Raw genomic sequence first — 14,166 nt, 5'->3', positions numbered from 1 at the left:
ACTATGGATAACATTTTTGTTCATGAGACCTTTTTTTTTCTTTTTCTTTTTTTTCTTTTATCTTTTCTTTTTTTTTCTTTTTTCTTTTTCTTTTTCTTTTTCTTTTTTTTTTTTTTTTTTTTTTTTGCCTCTGCTGTTTTTGCTGCAAAGAACTGACTCAATCATAGCAAATCATCACACAATATTGCTGAGGGTATGATGTTTTCCTGGTTCTACTTATTTCACTTTACATGAATTCATACAAGTCTTGCTGAAATCTGGGTGTTTATTATTTGTTATTGCACAATAGTACTCCATTGCTTTCATGCACTATAACTTGTTCAACCATTCCCCAAATGATAGGAATCTCTTCAGTTTCTAATATTTTGCTATCACAAAAGGGTTGCTATAGATATTTTTGCATATGTAGTTGTTGGATTCTTTACAAACTGCTAACTAATTAGAGTTGATCTAATCTTACAAGAAGATGTTTTGGGCAGAACCTGAAACAAGGTACTAAGTAGAACTAATTAATACAAGGCTTGTGTTCACACCTTTACTCATTGGAGTTCACAAGTATGCCAGCTTCACAAAGTAAACTTTCTAACTTCAAGGGAGTTCACACCTCCCTTAAAGCTCTTTGGGCCAGAGAACACTATGGGAGAAAACCCATAATCCCATTCTCTCAGAAGATTCACATATAAGGAGAGAGAGCTATTCCAGAATACACTTTTTCCACTTGGCTGGCTGGTCGCAGAGGAGAGTTCAGCTGGACTGGAGAGGAGCGACTCTGGTGGCAGACGAAGAGTTTTCAGATGATAAAGCTACGAATGGAGAGTTCAGTGGACAACCAGATTCATCTTCATCTCACACCACTGTAGTTGGTGGCTGGGCTCCCCAGAAGGAGACAAGAGAGTCATTCCATCTCTGTGTTGGTTGGAGGCTAAAGAAAGCAGAGGCAGAGGCTGAAGGACAGAACCTTTGGATTTAGAGCCATCCGGAGGGCTCTAAGCTAAACCGGCTGTGTTTTGAGAAGAACAAGAACTCCAACATTTTGAACTACAACATTTGGTGCCCAATGTGGGGCTGTTCTTCATTCCTGTGGCAAAACTGTCCATTCATATCTTTTATAAGGCTCAGCTAAGTTAATGCTGGGCACTGAAAAGGCAAATCTTTTCATATCCTCCTTATCCAGAGGGATAGAGTAGAAACAATCCTTAATATCGATGACCCAAAGAGACCACTCTCTAGGCAATTGAGTAGGAGATGGAAGTCCAGGCTGAAGAGTTCCCATAGTTTCCATCTGTTCATTCACTTTTCTTAAATCAGTGAGCATCCTCCATTTTCCCGATTTCTTTTTTACAACGAACACTGGGGAATTCCAAGGGCTTAGAGAAGGTTGTAAATGCCCTTGTTCAAGCTGCTCCTGTACTATATCTAATAAGGCCTGAATTGTATCGCTACTTAAGGGCCACTGTTCTATCCACACTGGTGTATCAGTTTTCCATTGGATAGGAACAGGTGAAAGTGTTGGCAGGCCTTCAACAGCAGCCCTGCTTTAAAAAAATGAAGTACTCATTTTTAACCCCAATTGTTGTAAAACGTCTCTTCCCCACAGATTGATGGGGAGTTTTTCAACTATAAAAGGAGTAAAAACTCCTGTTTTGCCTTCAAAAGTCCATCTCATAGGGGCAGCACTAACTTCAGCTGCTATTGATCCTCCTACTCCAGACATATAGGTGTCTGCTTTAATTTTTGGCCAGTGACTGGGCCAATTGGCACCTCTAATGACTGTACGATCTGCACCTGTGTCTACCAATCCTTCCAATGGTAGGCCATTTATATAGATAGTGAGCATAGGTCAGTCAGCCGTTACAGCTACTGTCCTGTATATTCCTGGATTTTGTGGTCTGGAGTCAGAATCTGGGTGACTATCATCAGGTTGCTTATTAGGATTCTGTATGAGTAAACCTGATGCTACTACGTCTCCTGGGTGATAAGTCACACATTGTCTATCTGTATTAGTGACTGGGATATTATCTACACATTCCCCAGTTTTCCACATCAGTGTGTGGATGGACACTGTTTTGTACATACAAGGAGGTGAAATGGTCAAGCCTACTGTGCCTGGAGGTAGGGGATCCATAGGCTGGAGAGGAACAGATTTCACCTCTCCAGGGGGTATCTCAATTGTCCCAGCTGCATACAGCTCTATTCTCCCCAATTTAATTCCCTTCTGCCATCAGGTTGCTTCCTGGCTGGTTGACTGTGTAATCCCCTTCTCCCATCATATGGCTTTCTGGCTGATTGGTCATGTCTGGGTACTGGACTTCTAGGCACTCTCTGAGTGCACCATTGGCTGCCATCATGCCCCAAGTGTTTTTTGCCTTGGGCCCTGGGGCTGGGCCCCTCATCCCGTTTCCCTGAATCTGTCTGCATTCATTTTTTTTTTCTTTTTTGAATGATCTCTTTGATATACTGACTAGTAGTGGTATTACTAGATCAAAAGAATGCCCAGGTTGGTTGCCCTTTAGACATATTTTCAAATTACTTTCCAAACCAACAGGGCATTAATGTCCTTGCTTTTTCTACATCCTCTCTAACATTTCTCATTTTCCTTTTTGTTTTTATCATATTATCCAATCTGATAAGTATGAGGCTTTAATTTGCATTCCTTTAATCAAAAGTAATTTATAGCATTTCTTCATATGCCTATAGATAGCTATGATTTGTTCATCTGAAAATTGCTTATTCATATTCTTTGACCATTTATCAATTGGAGAATGGCTTATATTGTTATATATTTGATTCAGTTCTCTATATAATTGAGATATGGGATCTTTATCAGAGATATTTGCTATAAAGATTGTTTCCCAGTTTTCTGCTTTCTTTCTAATCTTAGTCGTTTTGATTTTGTTTGTGCAAAAGCATTTTAATTTAATATGATCAAAATTATTTTATATTTCATAATACTCCCTATCTTTTATTTGGCTATGAATCTGTAACTCACTTAAATTATCCTTTAAGAATTTGGATGCTATATTATGTGATGTATATATATTTAAAATTACTATTATTTCATTGTCTCTGCTATCTTTTAGAAAAATGTAATTTCCTTCCTTATCTCTTTTAATTAAGTCTATTTTTTTTTTTTTTTTTGCTTTTGCTTTGTCTGAGATCAGGATTGCTACCCTTGCTTTTTTTTTTTTTTTAACTTCAGTTGAAGCACAATTGAGTTTACTCCAGCCCCTTCCTTTAAACTGTAAGCATCTCTCTTCTTCATAAACAATGTAATTACAGACTTCTACTATCTATTTCACTTTTATGGAAGAATTCGTCCCATTCATCTTCATAGTTATGATTGCTACCTTTATATTTCCCTCTCTCCTTTCACCCCTTTGTGTTTTGCTTCTGTCTACCATGCCATTCTGCTCTCTCTTTTCTATGTCCTCCCAGTCCTTTTAGTCTCTTCTCCCCTCCTACTTCCCTGTGGCATAAGATAAATTTCTATATTCAACTGAGTTCTATATCACTCCTTCTTTGAGACAATATCCATCACCCACACACCGACTCACATGTTTTCCTCCACTGTAACAGGTTTTTTATATCTCTTCATGTGAAATATTTTACTCCATTCTACCTCTCCCTTCCTTCTTAATCCAGTGTATTTCTCTTTCTCATCCCTTAAATGTTTTTTTTTTTTTAACACATTCCTTCAGATTCATCTTATACCCACGTCTTCTGTCTATGTATTTCAGTTCTAGGTGTACTATTAGTGGTACAAATTTTAAGAATTACAAGTATCATCTTCCCATGTCATGATATAAACAGTTCAACTCCATTGAATCCCTTATGTTTTCTTTTCCCCTTTTTACCATTTTTTGCAGTTCTCTTGAATTTTAATATTAGAAATCGATTTTTGTTCAGTTCTTGTCTTTTCTTTATGAAAGCTTGAAATGCCTCTATTTCATTGAATAACCATTTTCTGTTTTGAATTATTATGCTTTATTTCATCAATTAGGTGACTTCTGGCTAGAGTCCTACCATCTTTGCCTTTTAGAATGTCATGTTTCATGACCTCTAGTCTTTTACTGTTGCAGGTGCTAAGTCTTGTGTAATCCTAATTGTAGCTGGCTTCATTATGTGCTTTGGGCAATCATAAGTATTTGATTTGATTCTTTCTGGCTACCTGTAGTATTTTTTCCTTGATCAGACATGTTCTTTGGAATTTTAATTTTGGAGTATCTTTCCTGACATGATCAGCAGATTCTCTTTATGTTTATTTGGTCCTTTAGTTCCAGAATATCAGGGCATTTTTCATTGATAATTTTTTGAAAGAAGCTGTCCAGGTTTCCTTTTTGATTATGATTTCTCTTAGTACAATGATTCTGATATTGTATTTGCTGGATTTATTTTCCAGTGAAGTATATTATTTTTTCTTCTATTTTTTGATTCTTTTTAATTTAATTGATTCTTGATGTTTCATTGAGTCATTAATTTCTACTCACCCAAATTCTAACTTTTAAGGATTTGCTTTCCTTGATTAGCATTTGTACTTACTTTTCCATTTCTTCAATTTTACTTTTGAAGCAGTTGTTTTCTTTTTCCAAACTGTTGACTCAGTTTTCATAATTCTCTTATATCATTCTTATTTCTTTTCCCATTTTTTCTTCTCTCTTATTTGATTTTTAAGCTTTTTTTTTTTTTTTTTTTGAGATCTTCCATCAGTTCTTTCTGGACTTGAGACCACTTTACATTTTTGTTTGAGGTTTTGCTCATAAGTTTTTTGACATTGCTGTCCTGTTTTGAATTTGTGTCTTGATATTCTTTGTCACCATAATAACTTTCAATAGTCGGATTCTTTTGTTGATGATTTTGCTCATTTTTTGGTACTTTTCCCTCTCTTAAATTTGACTTTTGCTTCCAGGGTGGAAGGAGCACTACATGAGGCTTCTTGTGCCAGGTGCTTCAGGTGCTGACTATTTACTTGGTACTGCACATGTTGTCCTGAAGCCCATGGGGGACTCGTGTCTGATCCTGTTCTGAGGAAGTATGAGGGTATATGTGTCTGATTGGGGCTGCTAGTGGATACAGCTTACTTAATGGTGAGCTGACACTGAACCACACAATTAGGTCTGACCACTGACTGGCTGTTTGTCCAGAGTTATTCTAAAGCACATAATGGTTTTTAGAGCTGAAGTCTGCCTATTTCCATGGCAATGCTAAGGTACAAGAGAGATCCCAGTGCTGGCATTTTGCTGCTCCACTGCACTGGGGTTCAACATCCCCTGCTGGTTTGCTGAGGTGAGGCTTGCTGCTTATTTTCTGAGCTGCTTCCTATCCTGAACTGTGTTTTCCTTTTGTCTACATGAGATGGACCTTTCTTGCTTGTCTTCCAAGTTTCTACCTTTCTTGCCTGTCTTTCAAGTTTCTAGAGCTAAAAGATTATTTCACTCCATCCTTTTGCTGTTTCTGTTGTTTCAGGATTTGTTTTGGGGGAAAATGAATATGGGAGAATTAAGGCAATTTACTGCTTACTTTGCTATCTTGACTCTTGAAATTACAATGGCTAACATTTGTACAGAACTTATTATGTGGCAGGCATTGTGCTAAACACTTTACAAATATTATCTAATTTGATCTTCACAGAAACCCTGAGAATTAGGTGTTAGTATTATTCTTATTTTACAAATGAGGAAACTGAGGCAAATAGCACTGAAATGATTTTTCATGGGCCAGCAATTGGTAATGGGATAAAGCACTCCATTTGTGTGCTCATGTCAATGACTTTTAGTAGAGAGAGAGAGAGAGAAAAGCAACGTCCAAGAAGATAGCCCAGAAGACTTACAAAAATACTATTAGACTCTGGATAAATTTAGAAAAGACACAATAGTCTTTTTTCCCCTCTTCTCTCAAATGGAAAGCTCTCGAATAGCTTCTCTCTAAATAAGAGGAAGTTTAGAATTCAGAAATCCTGAATTATATTGATTTGTTGTTGAAAATTCACCAAACATGCAGCACTGTGCTAGAAGGTACCGTGGATTCAAAGAGAGAAAATTAAAGTTTCTGCTATTATTATTTACGTATCAGATGGGTATATCCATTTGGACTATGAAAACATTACAAAACACTTCTGTCTTGATGAGTGGCTATAGTATTGAAGACAGTATTTAGAAGGATATGAATACCTTCTAGAATATAGTGAATACCAGAGACTCTGGATTCCCAGAATTGACTCTAAGTCTATTTACATTTGTCTGTTCAGTGCCCATCATAATATCACCACTAAGCCATTGTTGCAGAAATAAGATGCAGAAGTAAAATTTTATAAGTAGAACTTACAAATGTGTCCAGAACTTCTGGCACAGCAAGGTGAATTGGATAGGTCACTTAACAGAGAATTAGGGAATCTGAATTCTTATTATGACACCAACAGGAACACACTGGGAAAATTCTCAACTCCTTCTGATCCTATTTCTCATTTACAATAGGAGGACCATCCCTACTTTCTTTGCAATATAGGAGTGTTGTGCCAATATATAGAAAGAGTTAAAGAAAAAGCCTTTGAAAACTCAATATATTATATTAATTGCTATTTAATCAGGAGGCTGTACAGAGTACAACAATGAAATATCTGGAGTTTCCAAAGGACAGAGAATCCACAAATATGCCTAAAATTTAGAAAAAAGTAATTTTCCTCTAACTAGCTGTCCAATTCTTAGAATGTTTCTCATCATCCTCCCAGCCTCCAAATCACAGAGCCAAGATTCAAAGTAAAAGAGAGAAGTCATTGATCAGAAAAAAAGATAATGTTATTTCAGGGAATAAATTTAAAAGATATATACCTCAGTTTTGGGGGAAGAGGTTCCCTTTGAATAGGTGGCTATTATTCAGAATTAACTCCCTGACATGTTGAATGACTTCTGAGAGCAAATCAGTTTCCTGATGGCCTCTTTCATGTCTTTATTCCTTAGGCTGTAGATAAAAGGATTAAAAAAGGGAGCAAGAACAGCAAACATGAGAGCAATGGTCCTATCCAAGAATGGTGGGAAAATGGCTGAGAAGCGTAGATACATGAGTGATACACTACCATAGAACATGATGAAGACAGTGAGATGAGAGGCACATGTAGAGAAAGCTTTGTGGCGGCCTTCAACTGAGGGGATACTCAGAATTACAGCAATGATCCGGATGTAGGAGAGGGTGATGATCAGCACAGCAATTAGAATGGCAATAGCATGGACCACATCCTCAACAAGAATTGTGGAAGTGTCTGTGCAGACCAAGTTTAACACAGGTGCAAAGTCACAGAAGAGTTGATGGATCTGGTTGGAGCCACAGAAGGGTAAGGTGGAGATCCAAATGATCTCAGGGAGCAGCACAAGAAATCCAAAGATGCAGGAACCTGTGATCAGCTGACTACACAACTTAGGCGTCATGATGGTGGGATAGCGGAGTGGATTGCAGATAGCAATATACCTATCAATGGCCATTGTGGTCAGTAAGATGCCCTCAGAATTTCCAAGAGAATGGAAAAAGTACATCTGTAGGAGACAACCAGTGAAGGAGATGGTCTTCTGGTCACTGATCAAGTTAGAGAGCATTTTGGGAATGGTGGCTGTGGTGTACCAGATCTCTAGGAAGGAGAAGATGCCAATGAAATTATACATGGGGTTGTGGAGTCGAGCATCCAGCCTGATAGCAATGAAAATCATGAGATTCCCAATGACAACAAACATATACATAAGGAGCAAAGGGATGAAGAACAAAACCCCACCATCTTGGAATTGGGGGAACCCAGAGAAGAAAAACTCAGATATTCTTGTCTGGTTTTTTCTTTCCATATTCTCAAAAGAGTCACCTATGGAGAAAGAAAAGAGAGAGAGAGAGAGAAAGAGAGAGAGAGAGAGAGAGAGAGAGAGAGAGAGAGAGAGAGAGAGAGAGATGCCCAGTTATTTGATTCTGTTTTTATTTTTAGAACAAAAGCTAAAATTATCTTCCCTGTTCAATGCATTTATGGAACTGCTAATAATTAAAAGACTCCAAATTTAGTTTAAAAGGCTGAGAACCATTTTCTACCAAAATAAATGTTAAATTCAGGAATATCAAAAATACATGTTATCTATCCATGTTCTTTCTGATGAGAGTTTTGTGAATTATGAAACAGCATAGATGGCAGGTGACTGAGTCACCGAGGATTAGAGGTAAAAAAAGTTTGTAGCAGAGTTTGGGAATTAAGCATCATGTATGTATGAAAGCTGAAGAGTTAAAAAAGGAGAGATTTAGAGGGCAACATTTAGGACCTAACTAAATAAACTTAACCAAATTTGATAATATCTACAAAGGCAGTAAAAACAACACACATTAGAATTGAAAAAAATTCTCTAGAGATTAGAACAATTGGGATGAATTACATACAATAAAAATTAATAGGGATAAATATAAAGTCCTACACTTGTCTACCAAAAAAGCAATCACACAAGTTTGAAGTTAATGTGGTATGATAAAATGAGTGTTGTATTTGAAGTCAAAAGGTCAGATTTCAAAATATAGCTTTAAACAATTTGTACAATCTTGTGCAAGTCAATTGGCATTACTGGATTTCAATTCTCTCAACTATAAAAAGAAGTGATTAAAGGCCCTCTCTATGATCCCTCCTGCAATGGATCTGGATCCTATGGTCCTAAATAATGAGAGAAGGCATATGACTAGAAAATGATTTATATGATAAAGATAAAATCTGAAGATTTTAGTAAATTGCAGACTCAAAGTGAGCAATATGATATTGCTTCAATATCAATATAATCAATAATCAATCAATCAAATAAGCTAAAGAAAATTTTACAACAGATGCAACTGTGTAGAATGAAGGCAATGACAGGTACATAATATACTGACATGTTCACACTTTAGCTGAACATCACATTTTAGGAAGACCTTGTAGCTATAGAGAATCCAAAAGATTCTGGATGGCAAACACAATGGCAAATGGTCATATGGGGAAGAGTTGAAGGAATTCTCCAATTTTTCCAAAAAAATTCTCTAAAAACTGCAAAGGCATTAGAATGGAGAAGAGAGGACTTAGAAAGAGCAGAAAAAACTTTCTTAATGTGTTTGAAGATTCATTATGAGCAGGTGGGATTAAGCTTGTTCTGTGTGGCTCCAAAAGGCAGAATTAGAGTAGTGGGTATAAGGTTAAAAAGAAGCACAAATGGGGAAAATGTTCTGACAATTTGGGTTATGTGAAAGTGAAATAGGTGGGGGTTCCCCATCTTACTTCATTGAAGCAAATGTTTATTAAACACTTATTAAAGACATTGTGAAGATTATCCCTATTCATGTATAGGCTGTACTAAATTATCTCAAAGAACATTCTCACTAAGAAATGTTGTGAAATTCAAAATTTTGGAGAAAAATTTGGTTTTGGAGGAAGGTTGTTAGGGAGGAAAGAGGGGACTTAAAATCCATGCATCAAAATGACTTTCCGTGGGATAGATTATCTATTTATCGGTGACCTTTATTGACTTGGATAAAAAGCAAACAGACAACAATAAAAATCAGATCTTGATGGGAATCTATTCAATAAAATACTCTCTTGTAGGTGGCATAGTGGATGGATGGCCAGGCTTGAAGTCAGGAAAACCTGAGTTTAAATCTGGCCTCAGAAAGGTTCTGTGAACTTGGCCAATCTACTTAATCTCTGTTTGCCTCAGTTTCCTTCATCTGTAAAATGGGTATAATATTAGCTCCTACCTCTCATGGTTGTTTTAAGGATTAAATGAGAAAACATTTGTAAAGTTCTTAGCAGAATAATTGGCACATGGTAGGTATTATATGAATTTAAATTATTATTATTATTGTTGTTGTTGTTACTAAACCCATAAAACACTAAGACATCATAATATATATAGGGAAAAAATAAAAATTATCCAATTCCACATCCAAACATTCTGGTGAGCAAATTGGAACTAAACTCAAAAAGTTATCAAACTGTGCATACCTTTTGACCCAGCAATGTTACTATTGGGCTCATATCCCAAAGAGATATTAAAGAAGGGGAAAGGACCCATGTGTGTAAAAATGTTTGTGATAGCCCTTTTTGTAGTGGCTATAAACTTGAAATTGAATGGATGCCTATCAATTGGAGAATGGCTGAATAAATTGTGATATATAAATGTTACGGGATATTATTGTTCTGTAAGAACTGACCAGCAGAATGAATTCAGAAAGGCTTGGAGAGACATATATGAACAGATGCTGAGTGAAATGAGCAGAACCAGGAGATCATTATACACTTCAACAACAATACTATATGATAATCAATTCTGATGCATGTGGCTCTCTTCAACAATGAGAGGATCTAAATCAGTTCCAATTGATTTGTAATGAATAGAACTAGCTACACCCAGAGAAAGAACACTGGGAAATGAGTATGGACCACAATATAACATTTCCACTCTTTCTGTTATTGTTTGCTTGCATTTTTGTTTTTTTCTTCTCAGGTTATTTTTACCCTTTTTCTGCATCCAATCTTTCTTGTGCAACAAGATAACTGAATAAATATGTATATATATATTGCTGTATACATATATTGCATTTAACATCTACTTTAATATATTTAACATGAACGGAACTGCCTGCTATCTAGGGGAGGACATGGAGGGAAGGAGGCAAAAGTTGAAATAGAAGTTTTTGTAAGCGTCAATATTGAAAAATTACCCATGCATATGCTTTGTATATAAAAAGGTATAATAAAAATAAATAAATAAAATTATCCAGTTCCAACATACTAAGAACTCTAAATTCTAGGCAGAGAGGTATAGAGGAAAGAGTACTGGATCTAGAGGTCAATGGGTTAGCATTCTGCCTCTGTTAATTGTTATGTGACTCTGAACTCAACATTTTTTTCTTTCTGAGACTCATTTTCTTCCAGTAAAATATGAAGATCTCAGAAAAAATAATCCCTAAGGTACTCCCAGCTTTATGAGTTTATGGCTTGTCAGAATTTCTGTATTCCTGTAATTACCTTTGTTCTCTTAGTTCTCAAACAGTTGTGTGATATACATTTCTCCTAGCCCTTTATCTACCCACATAATCTAAACTGGTTCTTCTGAAATCCATTCATGTCCTTTACCTTCAAAAAGATCTCAGTTGTGTGAGTTTCTTTTCCATAGGACAGCAGACATATCCTCTCACCCCCAACTTGGGAGCCATTCTATAAACAGTCTACCTTACATTTTACACTCACCTTTGCCAAATTTGGTGGACTAACCCTCTTCTCATGTGTCTCTATTGTCTCATTGTCTCTTTTACAAGTTGAAAGGGTAGTTATAGGAAGCCCCAAAGTTTCCTCAGAGAATATCAGGGTCAAGAGAATGGTCTCTACTGTGGTTTTCTCCCCATAGTGACTAGAGTTGTGAAGAAAAAACATCTATTCTCATGAGCTTTATTAAGGAAATGTTCCCCACCATTTTTCTTCATTAGATTCCCAGATTACAGCAAACTCAAAAGACTCTGAAATATGTATGTAATCAGACACAAAGGAATACTTTCTGGTTTTTATGATTTAGTTATGTATGGGTGATGAAAAAGCTGTTTTAATTTAATAGTAATACCAGAAGAGAAAAAAAAAATCTATAGAATCAGGAGATCTGGTTTTGAATCTTGTCTTTTACTACTTTTGCATGACCCTGGTCAAATTATTTAAATTCTCCAAATTTACATTTTCTCATCTCTAAAATGGGAGAGATCTGAGGGATTGTTATGGAGAAATCATCACTATTTGCAAATGATATGATGGTATATGTAGAGAATCAAGTAAAAAGCTACTTGAAAATGTTAACAACTTTACTAAAGTTTCAGGAAGTAAAATAAATCCATATAAATCATATGCAAGTGTGTGTGTTATTAATAAAGCCCCAAAGTCTGAGACAGAAAGAAAAATTGCATTTAAAATAACTATAGACAATACAAAATACTTGCAAGTTTGTTTGCCAACACAAGCCCAGGAACTATATGAACACAATTATAAAATACTTCACAAAAATAAAGTCAGATCTAAAAAAATAGGAAAATAACAATTGTTCATGGGTAGGTCAAGTTAATGTAATAAAAATCATAATTCCACCTAGATTTATTTGCTTTTTCAATGTTACACTAATTAAGCTACCAAAAATAGTTTTATAGAGTTAGAAAAAAATAATAAAATTCATGAGGAAGAACAAAAGGCCAAGAATATCAAGAAAATAATGAAAAAAAGATTCAAAGAAAAGGGATCCAACCCTACTAGATCCAAAACCCTACAGTGACAACCATCAAAACTATTTGATATTGGCTAAGAAATAGTGGTGGATCAGTGGAATAGGTTAGGTACACACAACACAGCAGTCAATAACTATAGTAATCTACTGCTTGATAAACCCCAAATCTCCAGCTTCTAGGAAAAAGAACTCACTATTTGACAAAACTGCTTGCAAAACTGGACAATAGAATGGCAGAAACTAGGCATTGAGCAACATCTAACACACTTTAACCAAGATAAATTCAAAATAGTATAATTTAGAAATAAAGGGAGATAACATAAGAAATTAAGAAAGTAAGGGATAGTGTTTCTGTCAGATCTATGGAAAAGAGAAAAAAAATACTGCTAAACCGGAGCTAGATAGCGTTTTTAGAAATGTAAAGTGGATAAATTTGATTATGCTAAATTTTTAAAAAAAATTACACAAAGTCAAAGCACCTAAGATTAGAAGAAATGAAGAAAGATGGGAAATAATTTTTACTACCAGTGTCTTTGATAAAGGTATCATTTCTAAAATATATAGAGATGAGCAAAAGGAAGATTTAAAAAAAAAAAACAAAAAACAACTTACATGAACTGATGTTGAGTGAAGTGAGCAGAGCCGGGAGAATATTTTATACAGAATACATTGTATAAAATTTTGATAGACTTGAATCTTCTGAGCAATGCAATGATCTAAGACAATCCCAAAAAACAGAGGAGAACTGTGAAACCTGAATGATTACCAAATATACTATTTTCACTTTTTTTCTTATAATTTTTTCATTTGTTCTCATTTTTCTTTCACAACATGACTGATAAGGAAACATGTTAAATATTGTGTGTGTGTATATATATATATATATATATATATATATGTATATATATATATATATATATATATATATATAATTTGGATCAGGTTGCTTGTTTTTTTGTTTGTTTGTTTGTTTGTTGGTTTTGTTTTGTTTTTGCTCAGGCAAATGGAGTTAAATGACTTGCTCAGGGTCACACAGCTAGGGAGTGTTAAGCAGATTGCTTGTTGTTTTAAGGTTATTATGGAAATAAATGTTGAAAAACAATCTTTACATATACTTGGAAAAGATAAAATTCTTTTAAATTTGGGGAAAATGATATTTTTGTTACTTGAAACAATATTCTCTTGATTCTGCTTATTTTGAATTTCATTATTTCATTCAAGTCTATCCATATTTTTTCGAAGATCATGTACCTCTTCATTCTCATAACACTAGTATTCCATCACAATTATATAAAACAACTTATACAACCACTCTCCAATTAATAGGCATCACTGTAATTTCTAGTTATTTGTCATGACAAAGAGAGATGCTATAAATATGTTAGAACATATAAGTTCTTTTTATTTCCCCCCTAATTATCTTGGGGAACACATCTAATGATGGTATTACTAGGTCAAAGGATATAGGCATCTTTATAACTTTTTGAGCTCCAAAATATATCAGTTTACAATTCCACCAACAGTGAATTAGTTTTTTTCCCATTTATTATTATTTTCTCTTATTCAATTTTGAAAATACCCTTTCCACACAGAAAACCTAAAACTCAGAAGCACATGTCTTCAAATCCCCTACTTCAGCGTTTTCCATCAATGTGTCTGTTAAGAAATGGACTTTAAGTATACTCAGCAGAATTGTAGAATAGAGAGGAAAATACAACAGTTTGGAAACTACGTTCTTCACAACCGTTTGGTTACATGTGTTTCTATTTTTCAGATGATGAAACAGGCTCAAAGAGTTCTCTTATCTTTGTCTTTGCTGTTGAATAGCAGAATCAAAATTTTAATAATTGTAATTATTGAATAATAATTGGAACAGAAGATATTTTGGAAGTATTTCAGAAAAGGTGTGTTTCAATCAGGCACAGGG

General features: G+C 35.1%; 1 protein-coding gene across 1 annotated transcript; it reads right to left on the bottom strand.

Annotated features, from left to right (window-relative positions):
• Positions 1 to 6,875: 6,875 nt before the first annotated feature.
• On the bottom strand, positions 6,876 to 7,823 carry LOC127558684 (olfactory receptor 6K3-like). The gene has a single exon (XM_051991925.1). The coding sequence runs from the start codon at positions 7,821 to 7,823 to the stop codon at positions 6,876 to 6,878; it is 948 nt and encodes a 315-aa protein (XP_051847885.1).
• Positions 7,824 to 14,166: the final 6,343 nt, after the last annotated feature.

This window comes from Antechinus flavipes, chromosome 4, assembly GCF_016432865.1.
Source record: "Antechinus flavipes isolate AdamAnt ecotype Samford, QLD, Australia chromosome 4, AdamAnt_v2, whole genome shotgun sequence".
In the NCBI taxonomy this organism is placed as follows: domain Eukaryota; kingdom Metazoa; phylum Chordata; class Mammalia; order Dasyuromorphia; family Dasyuridae; genus Antechinus; species Antechinus flavipes.
This window is presented reverse-complemented; position numbering and strand designations above follow the sequence as displayed.

Bases quoted from the DNA above. Each gene is read 5' to 3' on its own strand.
- LOC127558684 (XM_051991925.1), bottom strand. From the start codon at position 7,823: ATGGAAAGAAAAAACCAGACAAGAATATCTGAGTTTTTCTTCTCTGGG.